The 25,537-nt window shown below is 49.9% G+C and overlaps 1 protein-coding gene across 1 annotated transcript in view; it reads left to right on the top strand.

The window, feature by feature from the left end:
• NOS1 (nitric oxide synthase 1) overlaps nt 1-25,537 on the top strand; it is a 115,125-nt gene that overhangs the window by 39,814 nt on the left and 49,774 nt on the right. Inside the window, exons 4-8 of the mRNA XM_047828819.1 lie at nt 3,282-3,408; nt 18,588-18,716; nt 20,071-20,216; nt 21,949-22,111; nt 23,328-23,419. Of these exons, the coding sequence (XP_047684775.1) occupies nt 3,282-3,408; nt 18,588-18,716; nt 20,071-20,216; nt 21,949-22,111; nt 23,328-23,419 (657 nt within the window). The remainder of the gene's footprint in view (nt 1-3,281; nt 3,409-18,587; nt 18,717-20,070; nt 20,217-21,948; nt 22,112-23,327; nt 23,420-25,537) is intronic.

Here is a 25,537-nt window from a genome sequence, read left to right as displayed (position 1 = left end):
GGGAATGTAGAACAAAGGGCTAGGTAACAGCTTCCACACCTGGGACCAAAACCAAGAGGGGCTCCAGAGTAAGCCACAGACAGATGCTATAATCAGAGTAAAAGTGGACGGGCGAGTTCAAAAGAAGCCAGTTGTCAGGAAGCAGGGGGGCAGCGCCTGGAGAGAGAAAGAGGTGAGGGATGGTCAGGAGGTCTGGATTTTGAGGCAAAGTCAGTCCCATCTCAGCCATGACTTCTCTCCTTCTTAGAGGATGACCAGGCTGTGGAAACTAGCTAAGATAGTCTCCCCCTGAATCTGAGTTCAAGAACAGAGAGCCAGGAAAACTTTGCCATTAAGAAGCCAGCCTTTTGAGTCAGGAACCAGTCTGGGTTTGAATCCCAACTCCATCATCCCTGGCTGTGTGACTTAGGCTAGTGTTTTAACCTCTCTGAGCCTCAGTTTCCTGATCTTAGGAAGATTCTGAGGATTATGATTATAGTAATGAAGATGCTAATGACGGTGATGATGGAGGAGGTTGGTGATGCTGGTAATGATGGTGATGATGGTGAATATTATGATGTAATGAAGGTGATGATAGTAATGATGACATTGATTATGGCAATGGTGATAGCGATAATGGTTATGCTGATGAGAAGTTGGATGAGGAAGATGGTGGTGGTGATGGTGATGGTGGTGATCATGGTGGTGGTGATGGTGGTAACAATGGAAGTTTGGATGGTGGTGATGATGGTGGTGATGGTGATGATGGCCATGGTGATGGCAGTAATGATGGTGGTGATGGTGATGATGGTGGTGGTGGTGATGATGGTGATGATGGTGGTGGTGGTGATGGTGGTGATGGTGATGATGATGGTTGATGGTGGCAGTGGTGGTCATGGTGATGATGCAGTCGTGATGGTGATGATGGTGGTGATGGTAGTGGTGATGGTGATGGTGGCAGTGGTGATGGTGGTGATGATGCAATCGTGATGGTGATGGTGATGGTGTTGATGGTGAGGATGATGGTGAAGATGGTGGTGATGGTGGTGATGTTGGTGGTGATGATGGTGGTGATGATGTTGGTGATGGTGATGATGGTGGTGATGGTGATGATGGTGGTGGTGGTGATGGTGGTGATGGTGATGATGATGGTTGATGGTGGCAGTGGTGGTCATGGTGATGATGCAATCGTGATGGTGATGATGGTGGTGATGGTGATGGTGATGGTGATGGTGGTGATGATGCAATCGTGATGGTGATGATGGTGGTGATGGTAGTGGTGATGGTGATGGTGGCAGTGGTGACGGTGGTGATGATGCAATCGTGATGGTGATGATGGTGATGGTGATGATGATGATGGTGGTGATGGTGATGATGGTGGTGATGGTGGTGATGATGTTGGTGATGATGGTCATGATGGTCATGATGGTCATGATGATGGTGATGATGGTGGTGGTGGTGATGATGGTAATGGTGGTGATGGTGGTGGTGGTGATGATGGTGATGGTAATGATGGCCATGGTGATGGCAGTAATGATGGTGGTGATGGTGATAATGGTGATGGTGGTGATGGTGGTGATGGTGGCAGTGGTGGTGATGGTGGTGATGATGTTGGTGATGATGGTCATGATGGTCATGATGGTCATGATGATGGTGATGATGGTGGTGGTGGTGATGATGGTAATGGTGGTGATGGTGGTGGTGGTGATGATGGTGATGGTAATGATGGCCATGGTGATGGCAGTAATGATGGTGGTGATGGTGATAATGGTGATGGTGGTGATGGTGGTGATGGTGGCAGTGGTGGTCATGGTGATGATGCAATCGTGATATTGATGATGGTGGTGATGATGCAATCGTGATGGTGATGATGGTGGTGGTGGTGATGATGGTGATGATGATGGTGGTGGTGATGGTGGTGATGATGCAATCGTGATGGTGATGATGGTGATGATGATGGTAATGATGGTGGTGATGGTGAGGGTGGTGGTGATGATGGTGATGGTGGTGGTGGTGATGATGGTGATGGTGGTGATGGTGATGATGGTGGTGGTGATGGTGGTGATGATGCGATGGTGATGATGGTGATGGTGATGATGATGATGGTGAGGGTGGTGGTGGTGATGATGGTGATGGTGATGATGATGGTGATGATGATGGTGATGATGGTAGTGGTGATGGTGGTGATGATGATGATGGTGGTGATGGTGATGATGATGGTGATGATGGTGAGGGTGGTGGTGGTGATGATGGTGATGATGGTGATGGTGATGATGATGGTGATGATGGTGATGGTGATGATGATGGTGATGATGGTAGTGGTGATGGTGGTGATGGTGGTGATGATGGTGGTGGTGATGGTGGTGATGATGCAATCATGATATTGATGATGGTGGTGATGATGCAATCGTGATAGTGATGATGGTGATGGTGGGGGTGGTGATGATGGTGATGGTGGTGGTGGTGGTGATGATGGTGGTGGTGGTGGTGGTGATGGTGGTGGTGATGATGGTGATGGTGGTGATGATGATGGTGACAGGGGTGGTGGTAATGATAATGATGCTGATGAATGGTAATAATGAGAGCCCCCACTTCAGAACGGGTGTGAAGAGTGGGTGGAAAAACTGTGACCTTGAGCATCTTAGCCTTTGTCTCACTTACACTGTCTATAAAATGGTGGTTAATATTCACACCCACCTCACAGAGCCGTCACAAGGGTTCAATTAAAACATTTGTAAAGTGCTTGACACACAATATGTGCTTAATAGACACTAGCTATCATTCTTAATGGTATTTTATTTTTTTGCTCTGTTCCCCTCATTTTCAGAATCATTTCTGTTTCTCTTGGGCTGGTATCATTTGTCTTATTATCCGTGTTTATTCAGCACTGAGATAACTTATCACCCTGGACCCCAGGACTCGTTATCTTATCTGTGGGCATTAAGTTGTCCAGGGGGGTCTGCCAGGAGATGAGCCTTCTGCGTTCCTAGGTATTTGAAACAGGGAGGGAGGAGCAAAAGCCCTGTCATGGTCATTCTGAAGGGATGTCCACACGGTGGGTGCACGCCACCCATTGGTGCCGACGTCAGTGCGCTTTGTGGTTGACGATGGGGCTGCCTTCCCACGTGTTGCTGGTGATACTACCGAGGGGCACGCTGGGTGCCCACAGCTTGCTGGCTGTACATAGAGTCACGTGGGTAAACCATGGAGGTTCTGTACAGACTCAGAGCTTTGAGGGCAGGGCAACCGGCCTGTCGTTCCTGATGTCTCACCTTTCTCACTTCCCCTGCTTTGCCTTTCAGAGGTATGGATGGCAAGTCACACAAGCCACTGCCCCTGGGCGTGGAGAATGACCGAGTCTTCAGTGACCTGTGGGGGAAGGGCCACGTGCCTGTCGTCCTCAACAACCCATATTCAGAGAAGGAGCAGGTAAGTGGCTCTCACACTCTACCCGCGGTCCCTGGCCCTTCTCCGGTGTGAAGATGGGGGGAGGGATGCCAAATGGCCAGCCATGTGGGGATGGAAATGAGCCACCATGGCTGAGGGGCGTTGAGGCCAGGAGTGTGTATCCTGGGATATGGATTTTGCCTTCGTTTTGTTTTGTTTTGTTTGTAATCTTGCTGTACCTCAAATGTAATTCTGTTTCCACCAAGAAAGGCACTCACATGCCATTTGCACTCCAAATTTAGAAGGCAAAGACACATGGTAAAAAGTTTTCTTCTCTCCCCTAATCCCAGCCACACAGTTTCCCTCCACCAAGGCAAGCGATAGCCATCATTTCTGTGGTCCTTTTAGTAATACTTTATGCATAGACTGACGAAGACACACACATATTATTTTCACACAAGTGAGAGCACATTATACATGTTGCTTTGCACTTTGCTTTTTTCACTTACCGCCGTATCTTGGTGATGAGTCCCCATTAGTGGGCAAAGAGAGCCCTGGTTCTTTTTCATGGCTGTATAATATTCCATCGCATGGCTCCGCCGTACTTACTGAGCTCATCCTCCATAATGGACACTTCAGTCACTGCCAGTATTTTGCTGTGACATCCCATAAATGCCTTGCTGTGGCACATGCACAGACTTTTCAATAGAATAAATTCCTAGAAGTGGAATTTCTGGGTCCAACATTACATACATTTGTGGTTTTGGCAGACATTCAGAAATTGCTCACTGTAAGATTGTCCCAAACCTACCAGCCAAGCAGGAGAGTGGTGGTTTCCCCACAGCCCTGCCAACCTAACGTATTACCGAATTTTTCGGTCTTTGCCAGTTTGCGGAGATGTGTTTTGACAGCTGAGTCAATACTGTTTCTGAGCACGGATAGATTTGGCCAGAGATCAGCAGTGCCTTTTTGTCACCTTCTCGGGTAGCTAACGGACCAGGCCAGTGAACCCCATTAAAGCATATGAATTTCCCACCCAGCCTCTGCACTGCAATAAAGTATAGGCCAGAATGACAAATGCGAGGTCAGAACCGGGAGATGGCCCAGGTCACTCAGCAGACCACCTTCTTCTCTCCATGTGTCTCAAGCCCTGGACGGCATCGGGCAGGTTGCCAAATTCTGTCTTCTGATGCGTGTATGTGGATGGCACCTTTCACTACCACCGGTTCACCTGAGCAAAGACCCAGAGCCTCTCTGTGTAGCCTCAGGGGAGGATGGGACATTCCAGAGCCTCGGTGGGGATTGCTTTCCTCAGCTGCTGATAGCTGGCCAGGAAGATAAGGATGTCACGGGTCTGCGGTAGGTCAGAGCCGTGCTCCCACCGGCCAGTTCCTCTCTCTCTTGCAGTGACCTCTGAATGCTTGGAAGATGAACAGCATCGTAGACTTCTGCTATGCTGTCCTCAAAAGTCAGGGCCACTCTGTGAGCAGGAGGGGACTACTTTCCGTTCATGATTAAATGAACAAAAAAGTTAGCATTTTTCCTTGTATTCTCTTTAACTTACAATAAAGGGGTATTGGCATAATTCAGACCCTCCCAAGACAAATAAAAAGGACGGAAAGAGGCAGCCTCAGGCTAGATCCAGGCTATGAACATGAAGTGTTAGGTCTGCACTCTAGCGTCCTGAGAGAAATTTATATCTGTACTTTGAATCTACTGCCAGAGTTTTGCAATTTTATATAAATATCATAATCACAGCTTCTCTTAACAAAATGTGGACAATCTGACCACCTCGAGCCTGTGTTCTAACGGGACGATAATCTGCATGGACTGAGCAGCAGCTGTCCCTCTAGACAGAGCAAGGACTCCCTAGTTTGTCTCAATCCCCGCTACTCCATATCACATCCCTCTTGTTAAGGCTGTTGTCTGTTGTCACCTTTTGTAACATCAATGCTGTTGATTTTCTTAGGACGAAAGGGAAATATTTTCACATCCATGACTTGGTGATAAGCGGCACAAAGTGATAAGTGGTTAGAGTTAGACCAAGAGATTTATATGTTTCAGGAAACACGAGGAACATTTCGTGTCTTACAACAATGAAGAATATTCTTTCATGCTTACCATGAAACCAATCTGTCTTGAAGTTAGCCAGGCTGCCTTGCTGGCTTACCTTAGCTTCCTACCTGTCCCCTCCAGGTATCGGAGTTTATAATCGCTGGTCTGCAGTAACCCCCAAGATCTGACTCACAGAGACAAAGCAGAGGAAGCCTTGACCCCACTAGAAAGACCCTTAAAGTCACTGCCGAAATCGGGGCAGTGGCAGGACAAGAGCCATCTCCTTTTATGCTGTCCACCTCGGTTAGAGAGTCACAGCTTGAAAGCCATAACCTCGAATGCCAAGCCTGAGTAGTGGGGTTCTCAATGTTGGGAACAAGGCAAGAGTGATTAATAGGACCGCTGACCACCCCCGTTTTTGGAGCTTTGTGATGAAATGATCAAATGTCTTAGGTCAGGCAGGCTGCTTTGTTTCCAGAATTCCATAAACTGGGTGGCTTACAAACATCAGGTATGTATTTCTCACAGCTCCAGAGGCCGGGAAGTCCAAGATCAAGGCACAGGCAATTCAGTGTCTGATGAGAGCCCACTTCCTGGCTTCTGGCAGGTGTCTTCTCGCCGTGTCTTCACAAAGCAAAGGGGCATCTCTCTGGGGTCTCTTTTATAAGACATTAATCCTCTCCATAGGGGCTCCACCCCTGTGATCGAATCCTGTCCCCGAGGCCCCACCTCCCAATACCATTGACCTGGGGGTTAGCTTTCAACATATGAATTTGGGTGGGGGACTCAAGTGCTCAGTGCGTAGCTATCAGGGAGAGGTGCTGTGAGACCTTGTCTCAGGGCCCCCTCGAAATGGCAATTCCCTTTGCTTGGAGAAGTAGAGAAGGTGCTAAAGAGAGAGGAAAAGACTGCACCTTCCTGAGATGAAGGCAGCCAGGCAGTTTTAGAATTTGGGAGCCCCTGGACGCATGGGATACAGACCAGCAGTGGTTAGGGTGTACATTCACTCCTTTATCATGAGCAAATCCTTGGTGTCGTCCGTGATCCCAAAACCTCTGGCCAGCGAGATCATCCTGGCTCAGTTGTCTGAGACTCAGTGTTCATATGCCTCTCAGCAATACAGCTGGAAGGGGACAGAGATCCAAGCGCCTGGTTAAATTGGAATCCAGCCCCAGAGCTAAAGGAAGCAGCCCTGTTACCTCCTGCTAGACATCTCCCTAGGCACAGTGCTGAGAAATGTTTCCCAGGCTGAGCAAATTAATAGAAAAACGTAACGTTCTTCGTTCTGTCCTAAAAGATCGGCGTATGTGCTTAGTCTCTTCTCTACCTGCTCAAAGCCCCTTTACCTGGAGCTCCTGGGATCGGCTTCCTTCCTCCCAGTTGTAACCCACATTTGCTGCTTTTTTAGGCATCTGTGGGGAATAGCATTGTTAATAACACAAAGAGAGACCCGGCCGCTACCTGCCTTCGTGGGTCAGGAATAGACAGCAGAAAGTGGAAGCATAGCTGGTCCGCATCTTCCCCAGGGACCCGGCAAAAGGCAGCAGAGTCCAAGTGAAGCAGGGCGGATGCCGGTTAGACAAGAGAAAGAACTTCCTGATTCAGAAGACTATTAGCTCCCCAAAGGAATAGTGAGGTCTGCTTCATCCTTCTTGATTCTCTCCTTTGTCCGAATTCAAGTAAAATCAGCCACAGAAGCACCTTCTCTGCAACCAGTCTCACGAGGCTGAAATGTCAATCTGTATCTAATGGTTATTTCTCTTGCTAACAGTCTGGTTCAGCAGTGGGCATAGCCAGTGAGACCCAAGTCCCTGGAACACTGGGTGTGATTCTAATTCTCATTTTTAATTGTATCTGACATGTGCTGGTGGATTAAAAGGATCAGTTTACCCATCACCAAACATTCACCCCATGCCTGCCATGTGCACAGCTCTGGTAGAAGCAAAGATGAGTAGACATGGCCCTCCCTGCCCTTAAGACCTTCGCAGACAAATGTGGGGAGACAGACACAGATACAGCGCAATTAATCTAAAACACAAAGGGACACAAAACACTTGGGGAACATAAATACCTCAGCAGGTATCAGGAAAGGTTTACCTAAAGAAGGGACATTTGAACTGGGTTTTGAAGATCACGTAGGAGTTTGCCTAGTAGGAAGTAGGAAAAGGTATTCTAGTAAAAGGAATAGCAGCGGCTCGTACACTGCTTTTTTTTTTTTTTTTCTTGCTAAGGATCATTATTGAACCTCTGAGGTTGTCTTTAGCGTTAATACCAGCGGGGACACATATTGAATTTTGACACCATTCTAAAGGCCCTTTTATGTAATAACCCTCTTAAGTGCAAATGCCATCCTGGGAAAGTGACTTGAGAAACTGCCATTGGTCTATTCTCCCTGCAAAACCTCAGGATTTGAATCAAGCCCTTCTCAGCTTCCCTTCTTATTTTTTTTAATTAAAAAAAAAATTAATGTTTATTTCTTTTTGAAAGAGAGAGAGAATCCAAAGCGGCCTCCAGGCTCTGAGCTGTCAGCACAGAGCCCGACACAGGGCTTGACCTCACAAACTGTGAGATCCTGGCCTGAGCTGAAGTCAGACTGAGCCACCCAGGTGCCCCTCAGCTTCCCTTTCATTAAGCACCTTACCCGCCTGGTTTGCTTTCCTAAAGGGGGAAAGGGTGTCCGCCTTAAGGGCAGAATGTCTATTTTCAGATGCTGATTAAGCATTGGTCGTCCAGTCCTTAGTAGATGTGAGGGAGGGTCTTGAGCCTGGGGGAGGTGGGATGTCCACTGCCCCCCTCCCCCCGTCTTATTCGGCCTGCTGCCTGTCTCTCCAGCCTCTTGCTGACAGAGATGATCAGGTAATCAGAGAGATGACTGTTTTATCGAAATCCCCCTCCCCCTGCCTGTACTATATCCGGAGCCTGGCATTTCCTCACCCCTGGGGACCTGGGGCTGGCTGGCTGCTTTCAAAATGTCAAAATCTGTTGAGAAGCTCTTCTCTACTATGAGGTACGCGTCGGCATCATCCCAGTCTCTCTGGGGAGCCCCAAATTATGAGGCATGTGGGGAGTGCTTGCGGATCCCCAGTCTTGAGACGATCAGAGGAGGTCTGGGCCCCTCTCCACTCAGGCACAAGCCCCAGCTGGCCAGCAGGTGCTGGCTTTGCTGAAAACCGAAAGACGAAAGGCGGCAGCCAGCCCCACCCCGGCTGCATCCGAATGAAGGCAAACCAGCAAAACTGTCTGCCTCTCGATGACAACCCAGCCTGCCACAGGGAAAGCTAAGTCAGCCCTGACTCACCGCGCGTTCACGATGTCAGGACAAAAATAACAATAATGAGGGTTCCGACACTACCCTGTGCGGTGTGGCCATTGGAACCCTCAGACTCCCCACCCTCAGCACGGGGCCAAGAGCTCAGCTCTGGGGTCCGCTGGGTTTGGGTCTCATCCCACTGGTGACCTTGGACAGAGAACAAATTCGCACCTGAACCGAGGCTCTGTTTCCTAACAGATGCATCCAGTCGTGGGGAGGTGAGGTGTGGAATGGCAGGATCTGTGGCAATAGTCGCTGATATTTGCTGAGCAACCTCAGGCACGGTGCTGGGCGCTTCGGGTCCGCCGTCTCCGTTAACCCCCAGCCCGATTCAGTGAAGTTCTATCGCCCCCATCTGACAGATAACTAAACTGCGGCACAGAGGGTTAGCTGGATGAAGGTCACGTGACTAGTGGGTGATGGAAATGGGCCTTGAACCCAGGCCACGGAGCCCACTCTTAATTCTTAAAGGTCCGGCATAGAATAAGCATTCCACAAATGTGCATGATCGTTATCGCTGCTTTTGCTGGCGTTTCATCTGGCTAATTCTCATGTTGCTGATTCAGATGTAGATTTACTGCTAATTGTTATATTGCTAACGGGAGGCACGTAGGGCAGGAAACACGATCCCCCTTATACGGATGACACCCATGGGGCTTAGAAAGGGAAGGGAAGTGGCCACGGAGTCACCGAGTGACACAGCTGGACCTGTCTCCCTCTGTGACTCCGTCGTCGTTCTCGTCGATCGTTGAGATCGAGACAGTGTGTGTATCTTTCTGCCACTGCTTGAGGCCAGGCTCTGGGACGATACACTGCGAGCAGCCTGTCTGCAGTGGGAAGGCGGGGGCTTTGCGGGCCCAGCTCTGTTGCCTGTCAGCTGTTAATTTGAAGCTTGTCATTGCACCTCTCAGAGCCTCTGTTTTCTCCTCTGAAAAATGGGTTTACCATGAGGATTCCGTGAGCCCCTGGATGCGCAATGGCCTGGCCCCAGCCGGGCACCGAATAGGCATTCACGGACCGCCGCTCACGATGGAAGGAGATGGGACACGATCACTGCCCTGGAGAAGTTCACCGCCTGGGCGTCGTCTTTTCGTCAAATAGTTGCCTCGACCTCCGGAAACTTCCATGTCCGGGACAAGCTACAGACATCACATACACGCACACAAGGCGGTTATGATACCGTGATAGTTGGAATCTCGTAGAATCACACTCAGACGTTCCCCGCAGACCTGCCTGGCGGGTGTTAGCCAGAGACACTGACTCCATTGGGCTGCCGGTGGATTATTCCCTTCCCTAAGCCTCTCTGAGCACTTAAGGAAACTCCTGTGTTTGGAGATTAATCTCTCTGTGGGAGGGTGCCCAAATCGCAAGCGATAAACTGTTACTGAACTCATTATCGCCCCCAGCTCAATCGGACTAGCTATCCCTTGGTTGGTTCCAGCTCGTGACCAGGATAAGACCATCTAGGCTGGATTTCCCCAAAGTGCCTTCAGTACCCCCCTCTGTTACGTTACCCAGTGTTCCAGGGACGCCCTCAAACGGGGGACAAAAACAGCCTCAACAAAGATACTTCTGGGAATTATGTGGGGCAGTCTTCGTCAGGCCCCAGCGGCAGCCAAATCCAAACCTTGTTTCCCTCCACCCACGATGTCACCTGCTGGTGACCCTCAGGGTCTTTATAGGTCATTTAACCATGAGACCAGCCTTCCTATCCTGCCGCCCCAGGTGTTCAGAGCCAGGGAGGAGCCAGGAAGCGGGGCCTGAATTGATGGGGGCTTGGGTTCAGCCCTGCAGGAATTTCCACGTCTTTTGCTAACTGTTTGTTTTAATAGTGAGTATATTCAAAGCAAGCCGTCCTGGCGCTTTCCAGTGCGACAATGATGTCTGGTTCAGGAATCCGTGACACCACTCCGCGTGCTTATTCATCGCATCAAACCGTATTCCTATTTTTTTCCCAGATAAGCCAAGTTCGGTCAAAGTCACTTTTCCTCCTCTGTGTGGAAACTGGTAGTTCTCCAAGCAGATCCTTAGAGGTCGATAGAGCCCCAACCCACTTCCATTTTCCGAGGGTCCTAAGATATTTTAAGAGGTAAAAAGGACAAAACATAATCACCAAGCTTGTTGTGCATTTTAAATATTTACCTTTAGCAAGTTAATGCTCTCATTTAAACACGCACACAGTGCCAATAGAGCACAAGGGGGTTAGGCCACAAGGTAATTCCAAGATTTCTTTTAAAGTGAATTCGGGGCACCTGGGTGGCTCAGTTGGTTAAGTGTCCAACTTCAGCTCAGCTTATGATCTTGCAGTTTGTGGGTTCGAGTCCCCAAGTCGGGATCTGTGCTGACAGCTTGGAGCCTGGAACCTGCTTCGGATTCTGTGTCTCCCTCTCGCTTTCTACCCCTCCCCCACTTGTGCTCACGCGCGGGCGTGCTCTCTCTCTCTCTCTCTCTCTCTCTCCCCCCCCTCAAAAATAATAAAATAAACATTAAAATTAATTCATAATGCACAGATACATTTTGGTCTGGTAATGGGACCAAATTTAGAGTTGTCTAATAACAGTTGCCTTGCAACATCAGTGCAACTTTAAGCATCTACTCAACAAAATAACTTAAAGACCCCTTATCGCAGAGGCCCTTGTCTGTGGATCCAAACTGTGATGGTCTGACTGTGGAGTACCTCCTTTCTTTAATCATCCTCTACAGAAAATGGACTGTTGAATCGGGGGGAGGGAGGTGGAGAATAAAGGATTTCAAGCTTCAGTGGACTTATTATAAAGAATGAATCACTTTAGAAATAACGCTTTGAATACACTACAAGGAAATTATACTCCAAGGTACGAAACACAGTTGGTTAAGTTTTTCTTTTTTTTTTTTAATGTTTATTTATTTTTGAGAGAGAGAGAGAGAGCACGTGCACAGGATAGGCAGAGAGAGAGGGAGACAGGATCCCAAGTGGGCTCTGTGCTAACAGCAGAGCCCGATGCGGGACTCAAACCCACGAACCGTGAGATCGTGCCCTGAACCGAAGCTGGACGCTTAGCCAACTGAGCCACCGAGGTGCCCCAGTTAAGTTTTATAAGTAGCATTTTTTTTCACGGCACAGATGGGCACATACCTGCTGGTTTGCGGGTCTGTGGTCCTGGCCCCTGAGCTGCCACAGCTCATAACCGGGTTACACTTGCTGCCTTGGGGAGGCAGTGCCCACAGGCTGCGACAGTGCTGCTTGAGGCTGCAGCTGAGGGCACGGTGTGCGGCATCTGGCCCCCCAGGGTGGCTGGCCTGACGCCCGGCTCAGCCCCAGGATGCTGCCCTCGTTTTGGGACAAGCCAAGTGCCGCGGGTTGCTGCAGGCCCAGGAGGGAGAAGCTGTCCCTGGTGCTGACAGTCAAAGAGTAAGAAGTTACTTGCCTCGTACAGGTTTGGGCTTTAGCTGCTGGGTTCGTTCCCGGGGCTGTTCTAACAAAGCATGACAAACTGGGTGGTTTAAACAACAGAAGATGTATTGTCTCACGGTTCTGGAGGCTGGAGAGTTCCTGGAATCAAGGTGTTGGCAGGTTGCTTCCTTCTGAGGGCTGCAAGGGAGAATCTTCCTCAGGCCTGTCTCGTTGGCTTGGGGATGCTCACACGGCTTCTCCCTCTGTGTGTGTGTGTGTGTGTGTGTGTGCCTCGAAATTCCCTCCCCACTTCTTTTTAAAAGTTTATTTATTTTTGAGAGGGAGAGAGAGCAGGGGAGGGGCAGAGGGAGGGAGACACAGAATCCGAAGCAGGCTCCAGGCTCCGAGCTGTCAGCACAGAGCCCGACACGGGGCTTAAACTCATGAACTGTGAGATCATGACCTGAGCTAAAATCAGATGCTTAACCGACTAGGCACTCAGGTGCCCCCAAATTTCTCCTTTTTATAAAGGCACTGGCCATATTGGATTAGGGCCCACCTGAATGACCTCATTTTAATTTAATTGCCTTGTTTAGGACTCCACATAAGGCCGTATTCTTTTTTTTCTTTTAATTTTTTTAATGCTTATTTATTTTGAGAGAAAGAGAGAGTATGAGCAGGGGAGAGAGAGGGAGAGAGAATCCCAAGCAAGCTCCACACTGTCAGCACAGAGCCCAACGCAGGGCTTAGTCTCATGAACCGCAAGAACATGACCTGAGCCAAAATCTAGAGTCAGACCCTTAACTGACTGAGCCACCCAGGTGCCCCAAGGCCATATTCTGAGGTGCTGGAGGGTTAGGACACCAGCATATGAATATGGGAGAGACATAGTTCAGCCCATTAATGGTTCCTAAGATGTTGTGTCTCCCAGGGGCTTCCCTCCCTGCTGTCAAGCTCTTGGCCCCATCCCACTGGGAGGCCCCTGACTGTGACAGCCCACAGTTGGGGGAGGGCAAGGTGCTTGGCCTCTATTTCTAGATCTCCCAGATTCTGATGTCTCATGTCTGTCTTCCTGCCTTCAAATCCCCCCTCCCTCCACCTTGACATCTCTTCTGCTCCTTACTCCCTAATCTCTGCTAGAAAGCTCCAGAAGGTTCCAGAAGGCTCTCCATACTCCCACTCACGAAGAACCTACGAGTCAGTGTTGACTTGGTCCCTTGCCCTCCCACCCTCTCACACCCCCAGGCTGTCTTTGCTGCTGCTGGCACCCCAATCTCCAGCTCCTCCCACCCCCCTGCAGCTGCAGCTGTGTTCCGCCTTCCCACCTGCACGTGGGTCTCTCTGCCCTCACCCTCTCCCCACTGCAGCCCTTGCAGTCATGTGTCCTGAACTAGAGCTTTGACAAGCTCCCCCCTGCATCAGGCAGCTTCCAGGGTGCCCCCCTTCTCTACTAAGTCAAGACAAAAGCCTTTGGCTTAGCCTTCGAGGGGCTCTATAATTTTGAAATGCATTTAGACCTGGCATCCATCAGCACGGGCTACCATCACAAAATACCACAGGCTCTGGGGTTAAACGTAGAAAGTTATCTCTCATAGCTCTGGAGGCTGGAAGTCAGAGGCCAGGATGCCGGCACAGTCACATTGGGTGAGGGCTCCCTGCTTGGCTTGCAGACGGCCGCCCTCACTGTGCCCTAACTCTGCCTTTCTGTGCGTGCGCTGAGAGAGAAAAAGAGAAAGAGATGTCTCTTCCTCTTCTTATAAGGCCACCAGTCCTATCAGTTTAGGTCCCACTCTCATGGCCTCTTTTAACCTTAATTACTTCCTAAAGGTCCCGTCTCCTAACAGAGTCATATGGGGAGTTAGGGCTTTAACGTATGAATTCAGGAGGGACACAGTTCAGTCCATCGCAGACCTCAAGTGTTTGTAGCATATGCAGATAGAGCTAAGTGGACAGCGGGTAGAGAGAAAACTGTATCTATATCCAATTATCTGTATAAGACATAGAGACATAGATACGTATGCATTCACCTACAGAAACATATATACTCATAAATTGCAGGCAGGGATAAGGGCCTTGAAGAAAAATAAAGCATGATAAGGGAACAGGGAATATCAGTGGTGGGGTGCTGTTTTAAAAGATGATCGGGAGAGATCGCTAATGCAGTTGGAGACATAAGTAACATAACTGAAGCATTCAACCACTGGAATTCGATTCTTTGGATCAAGAGTCCACAGACTTTTCTGTAAAGGGAGAGGTAGGAAATATTTTTGGCTTTTGTGGGCTGTATGATCTTGGTCTCCATTACAACTACCCTGCTCTGTTGCTGTATCACAAAAGCCTCCACAGACAATATAGAAACAAATGCGTATGGCCATGTGCCAATAAAACTTTATTTATGAACACTGAAATTTGAACTTCATATACCTTGTATGTGTCATGAAACATTACTCTTCTTTTTTTTATATTTTTATTCAACAGGCTAAAAATGGGAAAACCATTCTTAGCTTATGGGCTGTATAAAAATGTGCAGGGGACCAGGTTTGGCCCCCGGGCTGCAGTTTGCAAACCTTTGCATGCAACCTTATGAGGCTTCTCCCAATTGTGGGATGAGAGTGGGGACCACTGTAGGGGCAAGAACACAGGTCGCTGGCACACAACAGGTGTTCGATACGTATTTATTTTTTGTTGTTGTTGTTCTTAAGTAGGCTTCATGCCCAGCGTGGAGCCCAATGTGGGGCTTGAACCCATAACCCTGAGATCAAGACCTGAGCTGAGCCAAAGAGTCTGATGCTCAACCGACTGAGCCACCCAGGCACCCCTCGATACGTATTTTTTTTAATTTTTTAAATGTTTATTTATTTTTTAGGAGACAGAGACAGAGCATGAGTGGGGGGAGGGGCAGAAAAAGAGGGAGACACAGAGTCTGAAGCAGGTTCCAGACTCCGAGCTGTCAGCACAGAGCCCGACGCGGGGCTCAAACTCACAGGCTGCGAGATCATGACCTGAGCCAAAGTCGGATGCTTAACCGACTGAGCCACCCAGGCGCCCCCCTCAGTATGTACTTTTTGGAGAAGAGAGAGGAGGGAGGGGGCAGAACGAAACAGGGTGCAGTCAGTTAAGTGTTCAGAGAGCCTCCTGTCTGTTTTTAGGGGCAAGCATCTGGGCACCCCTCCCCCCAGAGCCCATCAAGACCTAGCCCGTGTCTCCTGCCACCTGAAAAACTTCCACTGACTACCCCAGACACGAATCTAGAAGAGGACATGCGTAGCCACAGCCCAAAGCCTGCGTGTGCCCTGTCCCCAGCTTAATAACTCACAAGTGCCACTAATGTGCATTTTTAGCGAGAACCTTTCAGTCCCCACTCAGAAAAGTCATTTGCATCCCCCATGCAGGGCCCCTGACTGCTATATTAATCTCCCCATTTGTCCCCTCCTGAGTCATCTAATATGACTGCTGGCTAATTAAAACATCAAAGCCCCAAGTACAACAGCCCCGCCAGAGGCCTCCTAATGCCTGCTTTCAGGGGTGCCGTTCGGCACAGCCCAGGGTGGAGCGGGGCAAGGCCCACGCCCGGGGCCCCCAGGTTCTGGGCATGAAATGACCACCCCTCGCACATCTGGAGCCTCCACAGATAGCCTTTTTCATTATGCCTGTTACCTCGCTACTTCCACACCCTGCCGATGAGGGCTGCTCGCTGTCCCCCCCCCCCCACCAGCCGCACCCCACGCCTCTTCCTCCCGCCTCACTGTGCTCCCCACCGTCTGCCCTCACACCCCCTCTCTGGGTCCTAGGCCTGACCCCAATGCCACCAAGGCGCCTCTTACCCCCGTCTGGGATTCCAGCTACTCCTCAGCCTCTGGAACATCCTTAGGGATGGTCAAGAGAGTTTGTAACCTGGCTGAGTGATGCCCAGTATTTAGGGAGAGTGGCCGGGGTGCTCCATAACTTGGAGCTGAGCAAGCAGAAAATGTGAACGGGAGTGAAGGGAAGAAGGATCTTCTCCTGCCCCCGGGGTGGCAGGACTGTAGTGATACTTGCGGCAGTGACCCCAATGACCGCACTGGCAGGTGCCCTAAGGGTAGCAGATTCTCATGCCAGCAGCAAGAAGTGATGGCTGACACTCAGGAGGCGATTGCATTCATCCAGGTGAAAGATGATGTTGGCCTGGCCAGGGGGCTCACCAGTTCGATGGGAAGTGAGAGGAGGCGGTGGGTTCTAGAGCTGTGGAGAAGCTAAAATGGTGGGACCTGAGGAGGCACTCGCTGCGGGGGATGAAGAGAATGATGTCCAGGACAGGCCCCAACTGTGGCTTGCACAGGTGGTTGGATGGTGACACCCAGCACTGAGACGGGAATCGCTGGGGATGACCGGATCTGGCCACAGCAGGGAGGTGTGGAAGATGAGGAGTCATGGCGCCTTCCATTTGTTCTCTGCTAACTCTTGCATGGTTCTGGAGAGGTCTTTAACATGCTGTTCACCTACCCTCTGGGCCCCAGATTCCAACATGGCGGCACAGACGCTTTAGCACAGAGCTTCTCTAGTCTGCTGGCCAGAAAGGTGGCTGTGGTATGCCTCTCACCTCAGGACCTTTGCGTAAGCTGTTCCTTCTGCCCACAAGACCTTGCTCTTCTCTCTTTGCCGGATTAATACCTACTTGTCCTGCAGGTCTCTACTTAGAAGCCAAATGCTCTGGGTCAGGTGCCCCTTCTGTGGGCTTCCACAGTGCCCTGTACACAACCAACTTCTCACGTTAGGGCAGCCATTGCACCTGGTTTTAATGACTCGTAAACTGTCATCCGTCCCCTGACCCCCATCTTGCACAATGAACTCCATGAGGGCAGAGATCACATCTGTCTCGTTTGTCACTGTAGGCCTGGCCCTTGCTACCTTGCTTGGAACATAGGAGATACTCAATAAACACATGTTGAATGAATGAATGAATGATGCATAATGGCCAAGAGGCAAGAGAGTCAGCAGTTCAGGACATGGTTTGAAAGACAGACTGCTAGGATTTGACTCCTGGTTCCAGTTTACTAACTTTGTGACCTTGGACGACTTAGTTAACCTCTCTGTGTGCCGCAGTTTCCTCATCTATAAAATGGGCACGATAAGATTTTGCCTGGCACATAGTGAGTGCTTATTGAATGCCAGTTTCCAGTAGCAGTCCTTCAGTGTGCTCTGCGATTTCTTTCCCGGACTTCGTCCAGTTCATTGGAATTCACAGCTTCCTCACCATCCTGAGCCCCTCAAGCTGATGAGATGACGATTCGGCCTCCTTTCTGACTTCATCTCCTTGAACTAACCGTACTCACGCACTCCAGCCACACTGGCCTCCTCACTGGCCCTTTGAACTTAACAAGCTCATCTGTACCTCAGGGCCTTTGCACTTGCCTTTCTCTCCTCCACTTAGTCATCAATGTATATCCTTACAACCAACTGATATTATATCATTTGGGTGTTGGTTTACTTATAATTTATCCCCATTTCTCTGACAATAATGTCCCAGAAGGGCGACGGCACTCTCTGTCTTGCTCATTACAGTGTCCCCAGTGCCTAACAGTGTCTAGCCCATAATAGGTCCTCAATAAATACTAGTTGAGCGTGAGCATGCCCTGACACAAGGTCACTACCCAGTGCTCCGATCTTTGGTATGAATGTCACTCCACATTGGCTTGTCTTCTCCCTTCTCTCACTCAGCTGTCATGTCAAGGTGTGCCTGCTGCCTCTCCCTGACAGCCGCTGACTGACTGATGCTTGTCTGGTGCAAAAGCAGGAAGACAGTTCCTCAGAAACACCCAAGATAGAATGTGATCCTTAGTAATGAAGTCTCAAGTGAATGGGCCACGATGGTCAGCCCAGGACTTATCCCCCACCACCTACTGGGCAGTTTGTTTATAGAAGTGAAGACAAATGGGGGACTGAAGGTGCTCAAGACAGAGGAGCAGTCAGTGCAAAGGCCCTGAGGCAGGAACCTGAAGTTTGGGGAAATATTCATGCTTCACAACTATCCAATTAAATCTTTTCTGTTTCCCCAGTACTCGCCGGAAATAGTGAGTTTGGGCTGTAGCAGGAAAGCCCGGAAATCCAAGTAACCTGACCTAGCTTCGGGTGTGATTCCTCAGGCCTGAAAGCCAGTACCGTTCAGAGAGGCTGATGGTGTCGCTTGCTCATTTGCTCATTCAACAAACATTCATTGAGTCCCTGCTGTATGCTAAGACCTGTGTTAGACACCAGAGAGACCACCTTTGAGTTCCTGACCCCTCTCCCCAGAACGGAGCCCAAAAGGCTTTTCCATGGTGCCTCCTTCTTCGTAGGCAGAGGGACCAGGTTCCCAGCCACCTTGCACGTGTCACCCCGGGAGAATCGAGTCCTCTCTCTGCAGACCCTTGGTAACTCTGGCAGATTCCAGGAAGAATCCCAGAGGACAGTTTTCGAGTGCCTCCCGAGCCCTGTCTCATGTTCCACCTCCAATCTCTCCTCCAGCCCCCTGCCTCGGGAAAACAGTCTCCTACAAAGAACGGCAGCCCCTCCAAGTGCCCCCGCTTCCTCAAGGTCAAGAACTGGGAGACCGACGTGGTCCTCACTGACACCCTTCACCTTAAGAGCACATTGGTGAGTACCCCAGCAGGGCGTGGCCCAGCCTCACAATTAACCACATTTGGCATTGGCTAAGCCTTTGTTTTGGGGACCGCCCCGTGCACTGTAGGACGTTTAGCATCACCCCTGACCTGTACACGTGAGATGTCAGTAGCCCCCCTGAAGTTGTGACTGCACCAAAAATGTCTCGAGATATTACTTACTGTAATAAGTCCCCTCCCATTTGGGAATCACTGGCAGATACTTACTCACTCATGGAAACACTTTCTTTTTTAATTTTTTTTTAATGTTTTTATTTATTTTCGAGAAAGAGAGAGAGACAAGGTGCGAGTGGAGGCGGGGCAGAGAGAGAGGGAGACACAGAATCCGAACCAGGCTCCAGGCTCTAGGCTGTCAGCACAGAGCCCGACACGGGCCTTGAACTTATGAACTGTGAGATCCTGACCTGAGCCAAAGTCAGATGCTTAACCGACTGAGCCACCCAGGCGCCCCTCTCATATTTTTAACAGTCAGCAAATCACCATATTGCTTTACATTTTTGTTGAAATTGAGCTTCTTAGAAGAACATTGTATCGGTGAGTTATAGCCGTGTAACAAATTTCCCTGACACGCAGTGGCTTGAAACAGCCACCACTCATTTTTCAAAAGTCCACAGACTGCCTCGGTGGTCCTGCTGGTCTCAGTTGATCTCAAGCATCTGCAGTCATCTGAGGGGTCAGCTCTGGGTGGGCTGGCTAGGATGGCCTTGGCCGTGATCGCTCACCTGTTTCATGTGGTTTCTCTCATCCTCCAGCAAGCTAGCGCGGCCTGGTTCCCGTGGTGGTTGCGAGGGTTTCAGAGGAAACGAGCAAAAGCATACTTGATCTCTTGAGGCCTAGTCATGGGATGGGCACAGTGTCACCTCTGCCATTTTCTATTGGCCAAAACCAGCTCACATTCAAGGGGAGAGGGGAGAGGTTCTGCTTCTCAATGACAGTTGCTGCAAAGTCACATTGCAAAGGGTGTGGATGCAGGGAAGGGAGGCATTGGGACGACCTTTTTTGCAGTCAATGTGCCATAGACGTGTTCAGCCATAGTAGTTCTTCCTTGATGAACATGGGCTCAGAAAATACTCGAGGATTCGGTAGGAATGAGTCTGATTCCCAGGGAGTGCCAGTCAGAAAGCCCCTCTTCCCCTCGTTGGGTAGAGCAAACACTTTGGGGACCTTCAAATGCTGCCCATCATTCCTTACCATGCCTGATGACCACACCCTACAATGACTTGAAGCTGAATTAAAGGCCAAGTCAACTCCACCACAAAGGTCAGATCCATGGCCCCAGCCCCCCACGTGCCTCCAAGTGGTAGCCCAAATCTCTCTTTTCCCTCCAGGAAATGGGCTGCACCGAGCACATCTGTATGGGCTCCATCATGCTCCCCTCTCAGCAGATACGAAGGCCTGAAGACGTCCGCACAAAAGAACAGCTCTTCCCTCTCGCCAAAGAGTTCATTGACCAGTACTACTCATCAATTAAAAGGCAAGTGTATGTTGACTCCGGGGACCCAGGGCGAGTTCCTGAGTACCAGGGACAAAGACTTCGGCTCCAACAATGCGGACAGTTGAACCAAGAGTAAGGGCTCCGCCCACCATACACACACAGGTTGAAAACTAGCGGCCCAAGGGCCAAATCTGGCCCCCAGAAATGTCTTTGTCTGGCCTGCAAAGTGTTGCTTCAATTTGAAATATTTCAAGCAACTCCATGCCTAGGTATACGTGCCCGAAAGAAACTCTCACACGTGTTTGCCAGAATGTATGCGTAAAAATGTGCACCGAAACATTGTTATAATAGGGGAAAAAATTAAAAAGAGAGAGCCAACCAGAAACCACCTCGACTGCCTCAATGGGAGGATGCATGGGTAAGTGATGGTATTTTCTGAGTCAGGGAATATTACACAGCTGTAAAAAGGTGAATGAGTTAGCCCTCGGCACATTTGTGGGAATGAAGCTCGCAAACAAACTGTGCAAAAGGAAGAAAGGACAAGTTTGTGCAAGAATGCATTCAGGGTACATCATTTATGTAAGCTTTTTAAACATACAGAACAATATTGTATGTGATTTAGGGAATATATACACGTGTGACAAACATATGAAGAAAAGCGTGAGACACTTCCAGGAAGAAAGTGGGTTATGATGGGAAAATAGTCCCCAAGGAATTATAAAATCATTTCTCTTCTATTATTTTTTTAAGTTTTATTTATTTACGTAATCTCTCCACCCACCGTGGGGCTCAAACTCACAACCCCGAGATTAAAAGTCATACGCTCCTCTGACTGAACCAGCCAGGCGCCCCTCATTTATTATTTCTTGGGCTTGAGTATTCATCATATTGCTTTTGATACCTTTTTGTAAGCCCCAAATTTTTTACAATAATTTTTTCAGCTTTCTAAACTTGAATTCCTTGTCATCATTTAAAAATTAGGAGCGTCCCCTTTACAAATCAGATTTCCAGGGGTGCCTGGCTGGCTGAGTCAGTGGAGAGAGTGACTCTTAATCTTGGGGTTGTGAGTTCGAGCCCCGTATTGGGTGGAGAGATTACTTTAAAATAAAAATCTTTAAAAATAAATAAATAAAGGGGCACCTGGGTGGCTCAGTCGGTTAAGCGTCTGACTTCGGCTCAGGTCATGATCTCACAGTTTGGGAGTTCAAGCCCCGCGTGGGTCTCTGTGCTGTCAGCTCAGAGCCTGGAGCCTGCTTCGGATTCTGTGTCTCCCTCTCTCTCTGCCCCTCCCCTGCTCATGCTCTGTCTCTCTCTGTCTCAAAAATAAAAAAATAAACTCTATACATATATATATTTATATATAATAAAAATAAAAATCCGATACCCGGTTTCTCTTGAAAGGAGACCTTTGGTTTTATTTGTTTTGTTTTTTCAATCAAATTTTGTTTGTTTGTTTGTTTGTTTGTTTGTTTAGAATAGAATTTAGTGATTCATCACTTACATATAACACCCAGTGCTCGTCCCATGAAAGGAGACCTTTGAGCCAGACACGGGCTGGCCTGTTGGCCACAGTCTCCACCCAGCCAGTTTAGTCCCTGCTGGGCCTTTGTGGACATTGGAGTTTGCAGTCTGCTTATGCTTGAACTACTGTCTGCACATATGGACCCAGACTCGCTGCAGCTTCTGGCCTCCCGGAATGGCTCACTCCTTCCTCTGACCCCTAACTCGGGAGCAGAGGTGACACCCCCATGTCCCTTCCCTCCTTGCTCAGGTTTGGCTCCAAAGCCCACACGGAGAGGCTGGAAGAGGTGAACAAAGAGATCGAAACCACCGGCACCTACCAGCTCAAAGACACGGAGCTCATCTACGGGGCCAAGCATGCCTGGCGGAACGCCTCCCGCTGCGTGGGCAGGATCCAGTGGTCCAAGCTGCAGGTAGGCGGTGAGGCTCTTCGGTGGGTGGGGAGGGAGGGAGGGATGGAGCTGTACAAAGGGTCTGCTCTCGCCAAGGCCACCTGGAGGGTATGGCGAAGTCCCAGATGGTAGGCGTGGGGTCCCAGATTCTCGGATTGGGACTCAATCTGCTTCATAGTCGTGTCTCACTTAGCCGACATGCTGGGGATTTTTTTAATGTTCACTTATTTTTATTTTGAGAGAGAGTATGAGTGGGGGAGGGGCAGAGAGAGAGGAAGAGAGCAGGCTCTCTGTCCCAAGCAGGCTTTACACTGTTAGCACATGGAGCCCCCTGCGGGGCTCGATCTCATGAACCGTGAGATCGTGCCCTGAGCCGAAATCAAGAGTCAGACGCTCAACCGACTCAGCCACCCAGGTGCCCCAACACGGTTTTTTTTTTTTTAAAGCAACTTGCGGGGCGCCTGGGTGGCTCAGTCGGTTGGGCGTCCGACTTCGGCTCAGGTCATGATCTTGCGGTCCGTGAGTTCGAGCCCCGCGTCGGCTCTGTGCTGACAGCTCAGAGCCTGGAGCCTGTTTCGGATTCTGTGTCTCCCTCTCTCTCTCTGACCCTCCCCCGTTCATGCTCTGTCTCTCTCTGTCTCAAAAATAAACATTAAAAAATTAAAAAAAAAAAAAAAAAAGCAACTTGCTCGTCTCTTGGTAAGGCTTATGCTCTCCAGTTTACCACAGACCCCACCACTCTCTTTTGTATTCCACCTACTCTCTGCGTATTTATATTATCCACCTACTCCCTGGCAGCATTAGATTCTGTGTCCCCTGATACGATTTCTGCCCCCCTGGGGAATAGTTTGAAGTCAGAAGTAGAATAGTTATCAAGGTCAGTGGGGTTCTGTTTGGTTTTTCTTTGTTTTGTTTTGAAATCCCTCATCCCTAGTAACCTAGCAGGAAATACATGCAGCCCACTCAGGTCTCCCCTTTGCTCATCACCCCTTAACCACGTTCATGTACACACCAGGCCTGCCTTCAGGGGATTCTTCCTGGTTTGACTGACCGTGGTTATTAGGATGGGAAAACGAAACCGTAAAAACCCAGCCCTGATCACATTAGGGGAGTGCTCCCTACTCTGGCGGGACAGCAGGTGGCACGGGCTCCGGGTTCTCGTCCCGTGGGAAGGCGGCACCGGGGGAGCCGGGGAGGGAAGGAGGAGGCCCCCGTTCTCACCGTGCATCCTTCGCAGGTGTTCGATGCCCGCGACTGCACCACGGCTCACGGGATGTTCAACTACATCTGCAACCACATCAAGTATGCCACCAACAAGGGGAACCTCAGGTGAGCCCGCCAGCCCCGGGGAGGGGGGTCTGATGTCCCCAAAGCGTCGACCCTTGGGTGTGGAGTTGGCTCACCGGCTGAGGAAATGCTCTCCCTCTCCTCTCGGGGAGACGTGCCAACCCGCGAGAGGGGGCCTGGCTTCTTGTCCCACCTGCCGTGTCCTGTCTCTTCCGGGAGACACAGACTCTTGCGTGGCTTGCAAAGCTACAGCAACCCAAATCACGTTCAACCCTCACAGTTCAGTATCACCTGTGGAGGGGGCAGGAAGGGGTGTTTCCCTTTCCAGGACTCGGCAAGTCCCATTGCCAACAGTGACCTGCTTTTACCAGCTCTCCGTCTTTTGCCTGCATTTCAAAGACAGTTTCTCTTCCTGCCGCTGGGGGCACTGTTCCTTCAGGTTCCGCCAAGCCAAGCCACACCTTGGGTTCCTCTTGCCCCAAAGAACAAAGCCCCAGGGAGGAAGCCAAGGCAGGGAGGCACCATGTGAGCTGGTGGCTTCCACACTGGCAAGTTGCAGCTGGAAGGCGACAGCTGGGGCCCCGCAGCCCGACGGTTAGACTTGTTAATCCCGTGCAATCAGTCCTTGTCCCAGCTGCTGAGGACCAGCCCCACGGTGGGGCCATGTGGGCCACTGCAGGGATATTCCCACAAGCCCCAGGCTGCACTGCGTCACCCCCATAGTGGCTTGTTTGTATGAAGCATGGGTTTTCCTGGATGTGCCCCTTCCTTGAGAAGGAAACAGTGTCCCAGCTGAGCCTACCAGTAGGAAAAGGGCCTGTAATATAAGCCCAGAGCCTGCTCGGGGAATTAGTATTTAGATCTTTTCCTGAAAGACCTCACCCCTCAGAGAACATCTTCTTGAGATCTTCTATTTAAGAAATATTCAGCTGGTTCCTTTTTTTTTTACACTTTTTTTAAAATTTTATTTGAGAGAGAGAGAGAGAGAGAGAGAGAGAGAATCCCAAGCAGACTCCATTTTCAGCGTGGAGCCTGATGGAGGGCTCAAGCCAACAACCACGGAACAGTGACCTGAGCCGAAATCAAGAGTCAGACACTCAACTGACTGAGCGATCCAGGCACCCCATTTTTTTTCACAAGTTTTTAAAAATGTTTTCGATATTTATTTTTGAGAGCGAGAGAGAGAATGAATCTGCGAGGCGAGGGAGGGGCAGAGAGAGAGGGAGACAGAGGATCTCTGCACTGACTTCCCGAGAGCCCCCACGCGGGGCTCAAACACACGAACCACAAGATCATGACCTGAGCCAAAGTCAGACGCTTAACCGATGGAGCCACCCCAGGTGCCCCCACAAGTTTTAAACCACAAATCTGGACGTAAGAGGGTCTTAAGGGAATGTGTACCATCTATAGAAATTATCAAAACATAACAGAGGAAGGCAGGCAAGGGAGAAGAAGGGAGGGAAAGAGGGATGTAATTTAAACGGAGCAGGCACTCGATCTGCCGTTCGGTGAAATAATGTTCAGGAGGCATAAGTGTGTTCTATTTCTTCCGTTGGTCTCCATTCCCGCACAGAGAGTAAGCATTCCACACGCTGTGTGTGAGTCCGGTGTTTCTGAACATGCTTTTTAAATACATATATTACACAAACACCCTGTATTTGGTGCTCAACTAAAGAAACGGCAATGTGTTTTGCTGCTGGAGGGAACACTGACCGTTTGACTCGTTCTGTGTTCATCTCCCATATGGTGCCTTTGCTACAAGATTGTTAAGAGCCCTGTTGGCCCTATACGACTTCTACCTTCAGCCCCCGTTGTAGACTCAGCCCCAGGTACAGCGTCCCATCCCTGCAGCATTAAATGCAATACTGTAATGTGCACACGGCAAGACCTACATGGGCTCAGAAGGAAGGTAGTCCTGGGAACAGACGAGACAGGAGATGCTTTGTGGACGAGGTGAATCTGAGTCTGGCCTCGAACTTGGGTACATGACAGCAGAGATGGATCCCAGCCAAGATGGGTAGCAGAGCAAAGTTCCAGGGGCAGGGTGTGTACAGAAGGTCTGCAAGCAATGGGTTGGACCTACCGTGTGACCCTCATGTTGACCCGAGCCAGGGTGGTGTCTCCCGTAGCCTGGGATTGAGCCCCCTGATGAGACTGTTG

This window comes from Prionailurus viverrinus, chromosome D3 (assembly GCF_022837055.1).
Source record: "Prionailurus viverrinus isolate Anna chromosome D3, UM_Priviv_1.0, whole genome shotgun sequence".
In the NCBI taxonomy this organism is placed as follows: Eukaryota; Metazoa; Chordata; class Mammalia; order Carnivora; family Felidae; genus Prionailurus; species Prionailurus viverrinus.
This window is presented reverse-complemented; position numbering and strand designations above follow the sequence as displayed.